The sequence below is a fragment of the Eutrema salsugineum genome, unplaced genomic scaffold (genome assembly GCF_000478725.1).
Source record: "Eutrema salsugineum unplaced genomic scaffold, Eutsalg1_0 scaffold_5, whole genome shotgun sequence".
Taxonomy (NCBI): Eukaryota; Viridiplantae; Streptophyta; class Magnoliopsida; order Brassicales; family Brassicaceae; genus Eutrema; species Eutrema salsugineum.
The window spans coordinates 5,360,181-5,376,760 of NW_006256612.1; the positions used below are offsets into that span (position 1 = coordinate 5,360,181).

General features: G+C 36.5%; 2 protein-coding genes across 4 annotated transcripts; one reads left to right on the forward strand and one right to left on the reverse strand.

Annotated features, from left to right (window-relative positions):
• Positions 1 to 2,544: 2,544 nt before the first annotated feature.
• Positions 2,545 to 6,479, reverse strand: LOC18992230 (putative leucine-rich repeat receptor-like serine/threonine-protein kinase At2g14440). The gene is made up of 9 exons (XM_006415604.2): positions 6,279 to 6,479; positions 4,702 to 5,757; positions 4,235 to 4,382; positions 4,018 to 4,089; positions 3,718 to 3,789; positions 3,569 to 3,640; positions 3,409 to 3,486; positions 3,137 to 3,318; positions 2,545 to 3,049 (listed from the first exon to the last, which is right to left on the reverse strand). The coding sequence occupies exons 1-9, from the start codon at positions 6,346 to 6,348 to the stop codon at positions 2,922 to 2,924; spliced, it is 1,878 nt and encodes a 625-aa protein (XP_006415667.1). The 5' UTR covers positions 6,349 to 6,479; the 3' UTR covers positions 2,545 to 2,921.
• A 4,047-nt stretch (positions 6,480 to 10,526) lies between these two features.
• LOC18992231 (dormancy-associated protein 1) lies at positions 10,527 to 12,075 on the forward strand. 3 transcript variants are annotated; one of them, XM_024153328.1, is made up of 4 exons: positions 10,527 to 10,735; positions 10,830 to 11,058; positions 11,302 to 11,426; positions 11,524 to 12,056. In XM_024153328.1, the coding sequence occupies exons 1-3, from the start codon at positions 10,630 to 10,632 to the stop codon at positions 11,363 to 11,365; spliced, it is 399 nt and encodes a 132-aa protein (XP_024009096.1). In that variant the 5' UTR covers positions 10,527 to 10,629; the 3' UTR covers positions 11,366 to 11,426; positions 11,524 to 12,056. The 3 variants fall into 3 exon arrangements, with proteins under 3 accessions (XP_024009096.1, XP_006415670.1, XP_006415669.1); XM_006415607.2 differs by having other exon boundaries at positions 11,611 to 12,056; XM_006415606.2 differs by lacking the exon at positions 11,302 to 11,426 and having other exon boundaries at positions 11,611 to 12,075.
• The last annotated feature ends 4,505 nt before the right edge of the window (positions 12,076 to 16,580 follow it).

The window sequence follows — 16,580 nt, forward strand, 5'->3', positions numbered from 1 at the left end:
GTTCGGTAGCATGAGTACATAAAAAAAAAAGACGTGTTAGTCACTGTTATTTTAACCAAACTGGTCACTGACACTTCCAAAAACAAAAACAAAATAGTCACTGTTGAATCAAGGGTTGTCTTGTTGTCGAGTTAATATGAAGTGGATATGTAAGGATTATTCAAAATATTTATAGTAAAATGTTTTAAGGTTTGGAGCATTCGATTCTTGTGAAATCTGTCAATCCCAGAAAGACTAGGGTTCAGATCAAAATTTCGTAAATAATGTAATAGACCAAACGTAATCATTTTAATATTTGATGAAAACACTAATATATTGTAGTTGAAGAAACAACATAATAACTAAATTTATTTGGACAAAAAAACTACTAAACTTATATAAACTCAAATTCAAGTTCTAAATTGATCGTAGGCTTGGTAGCAACGTGGATGCTTTTTTCAGAGCAATGAGAGCCAAAACTTTATTAAAGAAAATAAAATAAAATGTTGTAGTTAACGAAGAAGAAAGAAAATGGGCCGCCTCTTTGACTGGACTTGTGCATAGGGATGCTGACGTAATTCCCTAGTGTTTTAGCCCTCTCTCTATTTCGACTTCCTTTTATAATAATCTTTCTTTACTCGTTTTGATTTTATATCTATAAATATTTTTTAATATTTATGAGGTTATTATGATGCACGAGGGCGAGGCTACAAGGAGATCATTAAATAAAGGAGCTTGACACAACCACTCTATCTATAGCTGCTCTGACTGATTTTGTTTTTCTTTTTGTCCAAAAATAATTAGCCATTTGATGTAACTGCTGACCAAAGAGATAACATCACATAGGTTCTTTTTCTTTGCAAGTAGATGCACTTATAGTCTAGCCTTTATGTATATATTTCCTCACACAATATATATAAATAAAGGATGCTTAAATTTATCCAAAAAATTAAAACAAAAACGAATTCTTTTTGAAAAAATTCAAGTTTAGTATTAATCATAAGTTCATAACTTCTTAAGTATAAACTTTGACACAGTTGAAGTCAAATATAATGAAAATAACTTTATCAATAAAACAATGCTTTACAAAAAAAAGTAAACTATGAACGGCCTAAACCCTTAACTTTAGCTCTAAACCCTTAACTTTAGCCGGAAAGAAAATCGATATTTGGGCTGCTTATTTTTTTGTCGTCATATTTGGGTTGTTAAGCATAGATTAGTTGTCTGAATTTTTTTTTTTTTAAAAAATACCAACGAGAAAAATATCAAATACTGCAGAAGAAGAGGGGAGGAATATTGTAAGATGAGAAGAGAGGGTCGTGAAAAGCACGCGCCAAGTGTGTTTCCTTTCACGTGACAAGGCTTAGCCTCTGTCGTTTTGAGTGAACAAATGCTTTGGTCCATATCTAACAAAATTTCTACACGTGCGTACTCTGATGTCTGACTTCTGACAAACTAGTAGTAGTATTATTATTACTTTATTAAATTAACCCTATACGTTAAAAAAAAAATTAAAGAATCTATCCCAAAGCTAAAAGAAAACGATCATTTTCAAGAAATTGTTTTATAGATAAATTGTTTTTGGCTTTCGTGTTCACGTGACCCTGTGGTTACTTAGAGACTTATGACGTGTCCTTTTTTGTTGTTGTTCTTGCAGCTTACCTCTTTCTCTCTCTCTAGCTCTAGAGAAGAAAGAGATTGAAAGAGAGAGAAGACAAAGGACCATCAAGTGCTGACTGCCTACAGAAACAGAGTTGCTTTTTTTTTTATTATAACACATTACACACGAAATCATGAATACGATGGCCTTTTGATGCTGATGTGTCTTTCTCTCATTCCATGAATCCCTTCTTCACCTGATCTGACTTTCGCGCCTCTTTTTTGACTATTTTGTTGCGTTGTGTTTAGAGAGACTCTTAACGTTTTTTACCATTAGCTCTTTACTATTCGCCACGTCACTTGTGCTTACTTTTTTTTTTTTTATAAATTCACTGTGATCACTTTATCATCAATTAGAGCCAATTTAACTTAGCCAAACCTAACCACTCTCCATTCTTCACGCTTCGCGTCATACCACAAGCAACTTTGTCTACCACAATAATACGATACATTCTCTATCACACACACAGTTGTGCTTGCTTTCTCTGCAACGTCCCATTTACCTTGTTTCCTATCATAAACATAGTCGTGGTTCTTCTCGTTGCACAAAACAAGCAGCTTTAAATTGAAGAGAAGCGAAGCTCAGTACCAACAATGTTTGTATTTCTGAGAGATCTTTTCTGATGGAAGAAATTGGGAAATTTTGGATTTTCTTCTCTTTAAAAAAGCTGTTTACAGGATTTTTGGTTGTTGTATATCTTAATGTGTGACTGGATTTATTATCTAATGAAGAAAGTTTAATGATATAATAAATAACTCTGGTACTTGTAAAGTCTATAATTCTTGTCTGCTGAGACAATAAAATCACAAAATTTGGTTTCTTAATCCCTAATCTCTGAGGCTCGCTTCTATTAAACTTTACTAAAATTGCAAGCTTTCTTAGTAGCCAAAACTCCATAAGAACGCTTGCAACGACGAACATGTAGTTTACTTCTTTGCTTTTTAACTATGTTCTTAGTTTCCTCTAAACTCCCATCAGACAAAAGAAACAAAGGGACTAATCCCACAAAATAAACGAGAAAAATCGAATCCTATATCTATGAGAACTGATTCTGCATATTGCGAGAATTAAGAAGAATCCCAAGATGATTTACAAATGTATTTCCTCTTTGCATTGAGCCAGTCTAGAGTTATAAGAAGGGTCTTTCTCTTGCTATGTCTCGCTCTTTTTCCTTGTGAGGACCAATGTGGTAGACACCGTATGAACATTCCGATACCTTGCAGGTTTGTGATTCGTGTTGATGAAAAAAACCAGATAAGAATGAAACTCCCAGAGAAGTGAATCAAGACAACAAGCTCGGTCCATTTTCGACAGCAGTACGAGCTTGGCCGTGGTTATTGTGCCCATGCCGTGACATTTGGATATCATGAGATACATGTGTTCTCTTTTTTGCATAAGGAGCTCCTCTTGCTGCAAGATTTTTACAGTGCAGCTCATAAAAGTTCTCTCAAAGATTAATAAGCAGTAAACTTCCATCAAAAGACGAAATGATTTTACCTGCAATCTGCTGTGCCCGAAGAATGTTTTGTCGCCTTTTCCACCATATCATTGCACATGCCACGATCAAAAGGAATGCTAGACTAACACCGAATGCAATCCCTATCTTGGCTCCGGAAGAAAGGTGAGGCCCACAAGCTGGAAGCCCCGGGATTCCGCAAAGACCTGCATTATCTGTGAAGCTGCAGAAATAGAGAAACATTCAATGGTGCTTTGAGTGTGTGGTTTTTGCCAAATCCAAAACACTTCTTAAAAGTCTTCAATATTCTTACTTGAAGCTTGCTCTGTGCAACAGCCTTCCACCTACAGCTGCTGGTACTTTTCCTGACAAAGAGTTCCCGTTGAGATTCCTGTGACAATTAGATGGTTTTAATATTTGCTGACCACACTAGCTCCACTGGCCATTAAAAATTGACATGGGCCTGAACTTACAGAATCCGCAAGGATGTTAACTCTCCTAATGTTTCAGGGATAGATCCATTGAAAGAGTTGTATGAGAGGTCCCTGCAGAAGAAGCATAAGGTTTCGGTTTCAGAGTTCAGAATCGAAAGGTTGAGCACAGAAAGTAGTCAATTACTTACAATACTTGCAAGCTCGTAATGCTTCCAAGCGATGCAGGTATTCCTCCATGAATGCTGTTTTCACTCAAGTTTCTGAAACATGGACAGAATATAAATATGGAATCCCTAAAACGTTTTGATCAAGAAGCTTTTGCTGCAAGGGAGCTTCCACATATGCGGGAAGAAAAGTTGACTTCTTTCTTCATTAGATGAGCCATTTTAGTAAGAGATGATAACAAAATTGTTCGTTTACATACAAATACAATATTCGTAGAGACTTCAACTAACATTGCATATTATGAGAATAATTCAATGGCTTACATGCTCTGAAGATGTTTTAGCTTTGATATGTCGTTTGGCAGGTAACCCTTCAGACCTTGGTTATCAAGATCACTACACACAGAAAAAAAGTTTGTCAATTAAAAAATATAAAAAATCTGATCAAGACCAGAGACTCAAAGAAAGATCCTTTAACTAACAAGATGCCTAAACATAATAAGAATATGTAAATGCACAAAAGAAGAGAAACGAGCTATACAGTCCGTCAATGAACCATCTGCTGGTGTTCTTGTCCAGCTGACAATCAGCTCCGCTCCATGGATGTTGTGGGGGAACACATGGATCACCATTCCATCCAAACCTTGAAGGAAGTCCTAAAGCTTTTCTCATTTTCTGTAACGCATTGACTGAAACAGAAAATGGCGAGCAAGATACAAGATGTTAAATACAATTATGATTCCATGATATAAAAAGCAAACAACCAGCTCGAAGAATAAGCCATGAGTGACTGGGAAGTTTTCTCCAACATCATACTTGTTACACATAAGAATATACTTGAATCATATTACATTTAAAACCAAATTCCATTCTGTCAACAGTAGAAAAACAGTGAAGCACACATGTTTTGTTTTCAAGTAACCAAAGGGAACTATGAGAATATCGGAAAGAAACAGCAATGAAAGAACAACCTTAAAGAGTTAAAAATGTCCATGAAAGAATATGTACCTTCATCGCGTAACGTTTTAAACTCAGCAGTTATGATTTCAAAGACCTCGATGGCATTAATAAGAGCATGACCTCCTGCCTTGGGTTGTAGAACGACTGTCAATGTTCTTCCACTCACAGTCACTGTAGCATTGAGAACAAGTGCTGTGTATCGGCCACCACTCCTCTTGATGATATCAACATCTTCGAAAAAAGTATCACCATTTATCACAACATCAAACACTCTTTTCCCTTCAGCAGTGACTGTAGCATCAATCTCTGCAAAGTGCAACCACACTGAATAGTTTCTGTTGGGTTCCACATCCAAACTGTAAGTTAAATCAGGCTGGTCGTCAGTACTGACTAAAGCTGACTGATACAGTGCTTCAGGATAAAAATTCGGCGAGACAGAAGCCTGCTTGATGGTATTCTCAGTAGATCTTGGAGAATCAGCACTCTTACCAAAAGATCTCATGGGATTCCAAAACCTATCACCACCCCAATGATCCCCACTATAATCTTCATCAAACCTTGGCTTCCCAGTACCACAAGTCAACCTTGTGGCTGTTCTTAGAATCACTCCTTGGCCCCAGCCTTCACCAAAGTTGTAAGCTTTATCATCAACCTGGAGAATCTCAATTGAAAGTATGGCAGGATCTCCATGACCAGTACTGTGGAAACAGATTGTAGCCGTCCCACCAAAAAGAAAAATGAGAGCTTCAGCGAATACTTGGTCATCATGGCTACTCCAACCAGATTTCAGAGAAGAAATCTGAGTCCCTTCTATAGAGATGTCAAAGAGAGGCTCTTTGTCAAAGTTAGGAAGGTTAACTAATCCAAAGAAGATCCTGACAGAGTAATGTCCCTTGGGAACTCGGACGATGTTGTAGCAGTTGTTTGGACCCTCGGAGATTGGGAAGTAACGAAGCGTCTTTAAAGGAGGAGTTATGTAGCTAGGTGATGTTGCATTTGCAGGTATGCCTCCTGTATACGCGATATCCTTGTACCAAAGTGCGTACGTTGGTGGGGTTCGAACGTTTTTTCGAGCTCCACAGCTGATCCGCAAGGCATATGGTGCTGCAAGTTGCAAGAAAACGATTAAACTTGGTTCATGGAGAATATGAGATACTCAACAAACTCCATGAAACATGTTCCTAGAGTAAAAACATACTGAAAACGAAACTATTTCACGGAACATTGAACCAGCTCTAGCTAAGAAACAGAGCAATCTAAGAAAATTCGCTAAAACCACGCAGATCGATTTGTTGAAAATCGAGTAAGAATACTAAAACTACTCAAGTACCTAATACGTGTTCAAGAAATAGCAACTCGTAAATCTTCAGCTATTAATTTCAACAAATGAGTTCCAGCTCAAGAGAATTTGAGCTGAAGAAACAATAATTCTGAATCCAAAGATGAAACTTTTGATCGACAAAAGCGGTGAAAACAAGGACAGAGGAACAAAAAAGAAAGGGAACCCAAGTGGAAATGCAAGTCAAGAATTCGAATCCGGAGGAGAAAGAACCATATATCAACTTGGAACTAAGAGCAAACAAGAAAGTTCCCAAATATCGTAAACTGAATGTTCAAGATCGAACCTGGTCGAGCAGAGGAAGAAGGGAGACGAAAAGACAAGATGAGAAGACATGCGAGGACAAATCGAAGCATCTTTGATCTTTCGGAATCCCAAATTTATCTCACGAATCTGTGCAGAGTCTCATTTCTCCATTGAACAACTTTATTTTTGTTCGTTTGTTTCTTTTTCTATTCTGCAGAGTGAGGGAAGAGAGAGAGAGAGAGCAAGGGGACGTGAGTGCAGGTAAAAAGCTCCGGCAGTGAATATTTAATTGAATTAAATTAGAGATTAAATGCTCCCACCTCTCTTATTTTATTTTTCTTTGTTTTTGTTTTTCTTCTCGATGAAGACTATATTATAAAGTGGAGAATTGTCATCTGACGGCTCAAATGTGTGCTATAGCGGATACTATCATTATCTGTACCGTTGGATTGCGCATTAATCACCTTTTACAAGTTACTAATCACATTTTTCAAGATTAATTCTTTAGTTAACAATATTTTTTAGGTCCATTTTAAAATGTTTGATGTTTTTGAGTCCGTGAAGAAACTTTTCCGAAAAAGAAGTCTTCCATTTCACAGTTGGATTAGTTGACACTGAGATCCAAGAACAGACAATTGAAAAAACGCGAGAACAGATCTAAGGAAAATCGAAAAGAAACATAAAGAAATAAAAGGATGATCATGACACACACAAATTGTTTTAAGAGTTTATATCAATCGGTGTTTCTGATCCCGGTTTATATTGGAATCCAAAAAATATGAAAAATCTTCTAGCATAAAATATTACTCCTGAGTTGTGGATTGTGGTGATATGAAATTAAAGTTTCACGATGAAGATACAACGCTCACAAGTTTACCACATGAACACAACTTTTATAAACTTGTATTATGATTCTTTTTGTAATATATAATCAAGCCGATAGAAACTTGGCAACTAACCAGTTCTGGTTCACTTCATGTTTGGGTTTAGTGTTTGTAAAACCAATGGTTTGAGTTCACACTTTCAACATATTGACTAAACCACAGTGACATGATAAGAATTAGTTAGAATAAATAAGTTGTAGTAATGTACTAGATGATTGTGATGGATTTACATTTGTATTATATTAACTTCAATGTATCGATTTATGGGTATATGCTAATGCTATGATATTATGGAGTCCGTGGAGCGAGGTAGTTATTTGTAGACTTTTTTAGTTGTAATCAATAATTAGAAACAAATCAGTTATATTTATGTTCTTAAAAAAAAGAAATCAGTTATATTTATGTTCTTCAAAAAAAAGAAAAGAAATCAGTTATATTGTACTAATAAGTAATAACAACGGTAAGATTTTGGTGGGCCGACAACGAAAATGGCAAGTGACGAAACATTCCGGCGGTCTCAGGGTCATCGGAAATGGTAGGAGTTAATTAAAAGGACAAAAATACCCCCTCCATTATATCGGACGGCTGAGAATGCTCGAAAGTCGTAATCTATATAGTTAGGGTAGTTTGACTTTATTGACCTTGATTGATGCGCAATCATCGGGATAGCATTAAAAGAATTTCCCACCTCGAGTCGTCGGGCCAAAAGAAGAAATCGTGGCCACAAATCTTTCTATTACTTTTATATAACTGAAAGCATTTCTAAATTCTAACTATACAATCACTTTCTTTATGAAACTATAAACCCTATAGTTTTGTAATATATGTAGTCGAAATATTGCTCACCTAATACCGAATGTTGGACTTCTTTACTCTAAATGGTGAAAGTGTGTTAACTACGTAACTGTGACTGGTTTTCTTGTATTCAAGTTCTAAGGAAAATTCCAATGTTCTACATCAGGATCAGAAAAACAATTATATTCCTTCTTTTTTTTTTCATTTTATCTTGGCTGCTCGTTTCTCTTCTATCGATTGTTTTTCTATGATGGGTTTCTCTTATACAATATATCGTTATTAGCAGCTTGTGAATTTTAACAACGTTCTTTTGAAATCTTCATGTAGTAATAATAGTATTCTAGTATTCATATGTTTTACATCTTTACCGATGTCTTTTAGGCCAAAGCTATGAGGTATTCCACAGTAATAATTGAAAACACAATGCAACAATGAAAAAAAGACTCGAACAGCAAAAAAAACAAGTTATTCCCATTGTCCTTATGGCTGAGATGGTCACAACCAAGTTATTCACAAAATGTTATTTCCTTGTCTTTTTTTTTTTTTTTTTTTTTGCCTAGATAACAAATAACAAGTACTAGATTATGCTCTTTATATCAAATCTAAACATTTTATTTCTAATGATATTCATAAAATTAGAAGACTGGAGACTGGTTATTATTTAGGTCTCCCAATCAATAAAACTCAACAACAAATGGGCCATTTAAAAGATTGATAATACATGGGCTTGAGCCTAGAAGTCTATTTTCCTACAACTTAAGTTGGCCACTTGGCTGCAAAAACAATCTTATGAGTTGGCCACTTGGCTCGAGGAATGAATTTCGGCTTTGTAAACCAATTAAATTCTGAAGTCGCGATGTAAACCTTGCAATCTTCAAACACGATGGGGAAGACTCTCGATCCTCCTCTGAATACACTATCTTTTTTTTATGCTGTAACTTATATCCTATATTAGTTTTGTATAGGAATCGCGTAAGATTCTCTATGGTCGTGAGATAAAATACTCTTTTGATCTTGGGTAAAAAAAAGAGTCATGTGATGCAACAGTGATGGCACTCCTGACAGCCCACGCGTCGCTCACACTCGCTATCTTTTCACTTTCACTGTGGGTCTCAATAATGGCCGCCCTTATCGAGACAACTTCCCATGGTTTTGGACATTTGTGAGTGATGATAGATTTGTGAAAATATTTCCCCCAACTAGGGATGATGATTTTATTTAGTATTAACACTTTAAATTTGTGAAAATAGAGATGAGACAAGTCAGTTTTGTTGTTGTTACTCCTTTTGCTAAACGAGTAAAATTGATTTGAAATGAATGTAATGCATGGATTCTTAAACTTATTCACGATTCATTTATACAAGAGTCTACAAGTGGTTACGAGAGCACTAAATTAGTATGACTCTGAAAAAGGTGAAAATTAGGTGTTTTGAATTTGATGAACCTTCACAATTACCATCTTGTGAGAAATAGATAAGAAATACTATATTACATTATGATATTTTCACGGATCTCGAGTCTTAGGATACTTTAGTTCATAGGTCCCATTTCATGACTCATCATCCTTATCTACATCTCCATCACATACCACCTTGCAGGCTTGCACTTCTCTATTTGTTTACCCTCCTCACTCCTTTTCTTTTGTCATAAAATAGTATTATCCAACTTATTACTATAGTTTAAATATTCCTGATTCAACACGACTACCATAGGTAAAAGCATACTACATCGTAAAAGTAAATTTAAGGCCTAACGATTAAATATTCACTGTTTTGGTCTAAAATGATATAATAACTCATTTTTTTCACAGATCTTAAAAATCAGTATGAATTTCAACGCTAAATCGTCTGATTGTAGTAACTAGTAAGAAACTAAACATTGGTCAAATTAGATTAAAATACAAAATTTGGCGTGGTAGTTGAAAAATAAACTGATTACATTAGCAATTAGGGGTGAACGCAGATATCTTGGGATTTTGGGGATATCCATGATCTGCTCCGCTCCGTTCAGATAATCATTTTTCCGATCCGTATCTGCTCCATAATTATTTGGATATCCGTTTTCTGGATATTCGCAAAAAATTTGAATATTTGCTAGATATCCAATCAGCCCCATAAAAATATTTAAATAATAATATATTTAAAATAAAAATTAAAAAATTAAAATTTAGCTAAAAATAACAATATTTTCTTAAAAAATATATATTTTTTTAATTTATTAAGTTTTAATATTTATAATAATCAATTTATAAACAAAAACTCACAAAAATTACATTTATATATAATAATTATATACTTTATATGAATTATTCTCTATTTATATATACATATATATATTTATACCGGAGCGAAGCGCGTCTTAATATTTTTTAGTATTTGTAATTTGCTCTGTTTTTAACGGATATTAAATTTTACTATTTGCTTTGCTTTATAAAATTATGGATTTCCAAATTTTTCAGATTTGCCCAACCCTATAATAGCAATCAGTATATATTAAAATCACCAAACTTTTTAAATGGCGAGGCCAGTAGTAAAATTGAAAAAAAAAACAATTATAATATACACATAAATCAAGATATTTTGAGAAGGTGTCTATAAAAGTCATAAACCACCACCAAAAGCGTTTCACTCCACATCCCTCTCTACAAAAGAAAATCACTTAAGATCACAACAACAAAAAGAAGAAAAAAAAGTGAAACTAAGTAACTAAAAGATGGTTCTGCTAGAGAAGCTTTGGGATGATGTGGTGGCCGGACCTCAACCAGACCGTGGCCTTGGCCGCCTCCGTAAAATCACCACCCAACCCATTAACATCCGAGGTATATATATATATGGTCTGCATATGATAATAACTTTCTAGGTTGATTAGAATTTAGAAACATAACTAACTATTAATTATGTGAATATGGAAAGATATAGGAGAAGGAAACAAAAAGACGATGCACAAGTCGTTGACTATGCCGGCGGTAGTGAGCCCCGGAACTCCGACTACTCCGACCACTCCGACCACTCCGACGACGCCACATAAGGATAACGTGTGGAGGAGTGTTTTTAATCCGGGAAGCAACCTCGCCACAAGGTCCATCGGTTCCAACATCTTTGATAAACCGACCCACCCAAACTCTCCATCCGTTTACGACTGGTGAGTTTCTTATTTAATTTCATTTTCTATGAAATCATATGCTTTAAAAACAATGAATCGTAGACGTCATAGTTCATAAATCATAATATAGTAGAGAAACAAGTCATTTGATCTGGTCAGCTTTCAGGATTCTGACTTTTAGAACATGTAAAGTACTGAACCGGATGAATCTAGGACCGGTTTGGTTGGTTTAGTTCATTGTTGATTTTCTGATATCTTGGTGATGAGTTATTTATGTGTCAGTGATGGTATCGAAGCTCAAAGGAAGGAACACGTGGCACTGTGTTTAGTGGGCGCGTGGATGTAAATAAATTGAAAAAAGATTATTCTATTTTATCAACTCATCATCCTTCCTTATTGTGCATATGGTATAAATCATCAACTCTAACTTCGTAGTGACTATGAAAATGATGTGTGTGTGTGTGTTTTACTATTTTAATCACAAAAACACTATTTTAATCACAGCCGTTGGTTTTTAAGTACTCGGAATCGAAGAGTTCAGATCTGAAGTTGATGGATGATTCACTAATTGTTCGCACGTGTCGCGCGCAGGTTGTACAGCGGTGAGTCAAGGAGTCAGCACCGTTAAAAAGCAACTCACAGTCTAGATCTTTCGCCACGTGTCTGTTTTGACTTTTTTTTTGGGTAACCGAGAGTGTGTGTAAAGGGTATAAAGTGACGGCGAGGTTTACTTTTTGTACATAACTGTCTTCCACCTACGCAATGCGCCGCCACGTGTTAGTTTCTGTCCTGGGCTGTGTTTTGCAAGCTTCTTTTTACGAGTCGTGTAGTTGCAAGTGGCGGTTGGATCTTCACTATCATCGTCGGATTTTGACCTTTGGAAGTGCGTCTACTTTAATGTTTTATTTTATATGTTAATCAAATTTTGTTTATATACCAGGTTGTTTTATTAAGTTGACGACTAATACTAAGTAATATGCTACTTTAGTTCGTAAATATATCTAAATTGTAAAATGTTAAGCGCGTTCTCCGCTTAAGTCTTCGTCCGTTTAATATCTATTATTAGAGCCGAAAATAAGAATCTAGCAAGTGCAAATATCTTGGAGTTACGAAACTGCACTAATACACAAAAGTTGTGTCTTACATTTTCGGGCGTATGAGAAGACAACACGGTTTTCTAGGGGTAAAGTAACTTTTCCCATAGAAATTTAAATCTTTTAACAATCTCAAGCACTCAAACACAAACAAAATTGATAACTCCTCGTCTCTTTGCTTAGAAAGCAAACGCAGGAAACAAAACTCTTCGTCGTATATCCGGCACGAACACCGGCCATCACAGAGTATATTGAACACAAAAAAACCATTCTCCTTGCTCAGACTGAGCAGCTCAGTGGTGGTTCAACGTTTTCATGGGCCCTCCTCTGTTAAAACTTAAAAATGACCCTTTATTACCCATTATTAAAAATTGTAAAATTACAGCCGAAAGTCTTGATAAAAGCTGTTCTCTAATTACTTCATGTTGAGTGTCAATGTTGTTGGGATCTACTTTTCTTAACCAACATCGTGAAGATGGTGCAAACGAACACTCTGTATGTCATCATGACGGCTCTGAGGAAAAGACGATGTAACCACCAAATGTAAAGTTAATCTTAAGTTGAAAATCAGGAAAATACTATGACTAAACTTGTGAAGCATGATATAAATCTTGTAGATTAATTGTAATTGTAAGCAATAATGGATTAGAATCGCCGATAATAAATAAATATTTATATATTAATTATTTTTTTTACTTAAGTGATATGCTCAATGCTCAAAGTTTAATCCCTAAGCTCCTCTGCAAGAGCACATATGTGCAGTTGTAGTATGTAGGTGTCGAACCACAGAGACAAGAGATCACTCAATAAACCTTATAGAGATCGAATTACGTTAAGCAGAAATATTGTAAATAAATAGCAATGCAACAGAATTAGACTAAGCAACAATAAAAACGGTTTGTAAGATTCAGATGGATGGAGATTAGGCTTAGGGCGTTTCTCAAGAGATCAATGAATGCTGAACAATCGATTAATCAGGGTTCAGGTTTAAGCACGGTTCTTGAACTCGAATCACAGAATTATAATTAACCAACTTCCGTTGTGAGAATTATCTAAGTTAAAATCCTAGAATTCTAAATTCCTTTGCAAATCCTAAAGATTTAAACCAGCTTTAATGCACAAGTTCGATATGTTCACAAAGTATCTAAACCAAATTCCTTTGCGAATAGCTACTTTGCTCACCCTAGGTTCTTTCCAGTTATTCAATTACACTTCCGTGTCAATCAATTAACCTAAGATCTAAGTTCTAGGTGGCCAGTCCAGAATTAGCTTTAAGAACAACCTATGGTGAAGAACTAAATAGATTATGAACCCTAATTAATTAATCAATCCAACATCCAAAGAAATCCTTTATGAGAACCCTAAACCTAACAAACAAACTACTCAGACATGAAGATTGAAGCAATAAACATGAATGAATAGATTGCAAAAAAGAAATAATAGATTAATAGACAGGGATTCGAAATCTTCTCTTTCCGGAACAGAGTTTCAGACTTGTCTCCCCAAAAACTCAGAAATCGCAAAAGCCGAAAACTCAGAGTATCTCTCTCTCAAAAATCTAAGGTAATCGTAAAAAGGGAATAAAAATCCTATATATATCTCTAAAACACGTTTTGGGCTTCCTTGGAATTATTGGAGACTTTTGGGCCCAACTCCTTCTTCAAATAGGAGACAAAATCGCCTTTTCCTTATTTCTCTGACAAGTGTCGCGCGTCACTCTCCATGGTGTCGAGCGTCACTATAGCACAAAATCCATATTTGACGAATTTGATCCTGATTAAGCTCCAAAGTGCTCCAAAGTCTCCAGTTAAGCTCCAAACGTACCTATGACCTGAAAAGACTCCAAAAGACTCGAAAGACACTAAAAAGACTCTATAAATAAGACCTATACCATGGTTAAAAACCATAAAAACTACGATATATCAACTCCCCCAGACTTAGCATTTGCTTGTCCTCATGCAAACAGAACACCAAATAAGAGAAAGAGGTTTGAAAACACAGAGACTCAACCTTTCATTGGAACATCGCTTTTGACCAGTTGCCTGCAACTCAACTACTGCTTCATCATTCCAAATCGAACCACCATGTACTTCTCCGCAGACATTCACAACTTTCCAGATTAAGTCCAAAATTCCACAACATTGTCCATAAACCTTCATCGCTAGATCTCACTGATGATTCAGATGCCAAAAACCTTCTAGACTCTTTCCCATTCTGTACTCAAACAAATCAGCCATACAAACTTTGGTATTTTTCTCTCCCCCAGACTTATTCTTTTCGCACATTCATCGTTTTTTTTTATTTTCTCTTTTTTTTATGGCGCATACTCGATAAGAGTAAAGCTGCGAGTACTGATGGTGTTTGCCATCAAGTCCCCGAGCTGTCCCCTTACTTCGTATCAAAGGTTTTCAGCGAATAGTGGGGTCATGGGAAACTTTCCTACCCCTCACTTCCTTCCTTTGTGTGATCATTCCAACTTAGAAGTGAAATAATGGGATCATTGGAAACATTCCTAGCCCTTCACTCCTAAGCGAAAATCATCTCAATCTTTTCGCCCTTTTTTCTTTCTTTTTAGCTCGTCACAAGGGAGAGAAGTACCAACATTAAATTTCGCACAGGCTTTCATTGATCAAGTACGAACGAGGAATCAAGCTCTAAGGCATTAGTCACATCAACGAGTTAAAAGTGAAGTTCAGAACTTAGCTCAGGTTAGTGGACTCTGTTGGAAACATGGACGCCTCTAGTCAGCTGGTCAGCCTTTGGATTTTTCATTAGTCGGATCTAGTCTGAATCTGCAGCAGTGGTCACTTAGGTGAAAGGTCAACACAATAATTCCAGGAAAAGCATCATGATCTCCAACAGGTTTTGACTCAAAAACGTTTTGACACAACTGACTCTTAAGAAAAACAAACACAATGTCAGCAACTACCTCCCCCAGACTTGAATAACACTGTCCCCAGTGTAATCAAATCCGAAGTTGGTGACAAAAGAGAAAAGAAACAGAACACAGGAAAAACGGAGAACTTACCTGGCTGCAATGATGGTGTCGCGCGACACTTATGATCGTGTCGTGCGACACTTGTTCTCTTCGTACCAAATTGCAGCAGACTAATCCGAATTTCTGGTTTGACTCCGGTTACCTGATTTCCTTTTTTTTTTTTACTTTTTTTTTTCACAGAAGCAAGTGACAAGCGACACCGATTGTGGTGTCGCTCGACACCAGGCTCTGCTTCACCTGAGACACGAAAAGAAAAACGAAAATCAACTGAAACAAAAAGACTTATGTACAGACTCACCAGTGGATTGCCTTCCACCAAGCGCTTGTTTAAAGTCATTAGCTTGACTTCATGGATGGACTATGCATCTGGTGGTTCAGACAGTGGCAAAGAATGTCTCTGTGAAAGTCGTCTCATCCATGGTGGTGTGTAAGAGTTGTGCGCATGAAGTCGTCCAAAGAATACAGGAATAGCACCAGGGTGAGATCTGTGTTTGGGTGGCTTCAACCTATTCCCTGCAATATCATCAAACGAAAAACCAAGTGCTCTACGATAATCTCGTAGCTTGCGTCGTGAGACAGAGCCTGCATCCTTTGAATCAGTTCCAATGATATCACGAGAATTAGGCTTAGGCTCAAGAGGTGCGTACCTTTGCTTTGGTGGAGATGGATGAAGTGCAATGTTTGGAGCTTCCTGATCAACAACAGTCACTGGTTCTGTAGACGTTTTCGTGAACTCAGGTTGATCTCTCACCTTCTCAGCATCAAACACGTTCTGATCTCCAACTATCACTTCAGGTATTGCACTGACTTGGAATGTTTGACCATCTATGGTGGGATCCTTCAGCTTCTCCATCTTGAAAGTCATGATGATATCTCCCAGATGGAGATCAAGGTTACCGTGCTTGACATCAATTACTGCTCCAGCTGTAGCTAAAAACGATCTTCCCAGGATAAGAGGATCTTTGGGTTCCTCTCCATATTCCAGAACCACGAAATCTGTAGGAATTATGCAATCACCAACTTTAATCGGAACATCCTCCAAGATACCTTTTGAGATTCTTTTAGATCGATCTGGTAGGATTAGAGAGATCTTAGTTGGCTTGAAGTCAGTCATCCCAAGGCTAACAGCTACAGAGTATGGCATTAGGTTGACACTCGAACCAAGATCACACAGCGATCTCTTGAATCTCTCAGAGAAGATAGAGCAGTCCAAAACAAAGCTTCCTGGGTCTGAGAGTTTCTCTGGAATCTTATTCTGAATCACAGCACTGACCTGTTCAGAGATCATCATCACTCCTTCGTCATGACTAAGATTATTAGTCACCATCTTCTTCACATAGTGTCTGAGAGTAAGATCAATCTTCACAGCATGAACCAAATGAATCTCAATCACAAGTTTTTCCATCAAAGCCTTGCATCTGGCATCATCTATCTCCTGCTTGGACTTCCTAGGACTCCTTGGGTAAAGA

Bases quoted from the DNA above. Each gene is read 5' to 3' on its own strand.
- LOC18992230 (XM_006415604.2), bottom strand. From the start codon at position 6,348: ATGCTTCGATTTGTCCTCGCATGTCTTCTCATCTTGTCTTTTCGTCTC. The intron at 5,758-6,278 runs GTTCGATCTTGA...TGCAACTTGCAG, and splicing joins TTCTTCCTCTGCTCGACCAG to CACCATATGCCTTGCGGATC. The intron at 3,050-3,136 runs GTAAAATCATTT...AAAATCTTGCAG, and splicing joins TCGGGCACAGCAGATTGCAG to CAAGAGGAGCTCCTTATGCA.
- LOC18992231 (XM_024153328.1), top strand. From the start codon at position 10,630: ATGGTTCTGCTAGAGAAGCTTTGGGATGATGTGGTGGCCGGACCTCAA. The intron at 10,736-10,829 runs GTATATATATAT...GAATATGGAAAG, and splicing joins CCAACCCATTAACATCCGAG to ATATAGGAGAAGGAAACAAA. The intron at 11,059-11,301 runs GTGAGTTTCTTA...TTTATGTGTCAG, and splicing joins TCTCCATCCGTTTACGACTG to TGATGGTATCGAAGCTCAAA.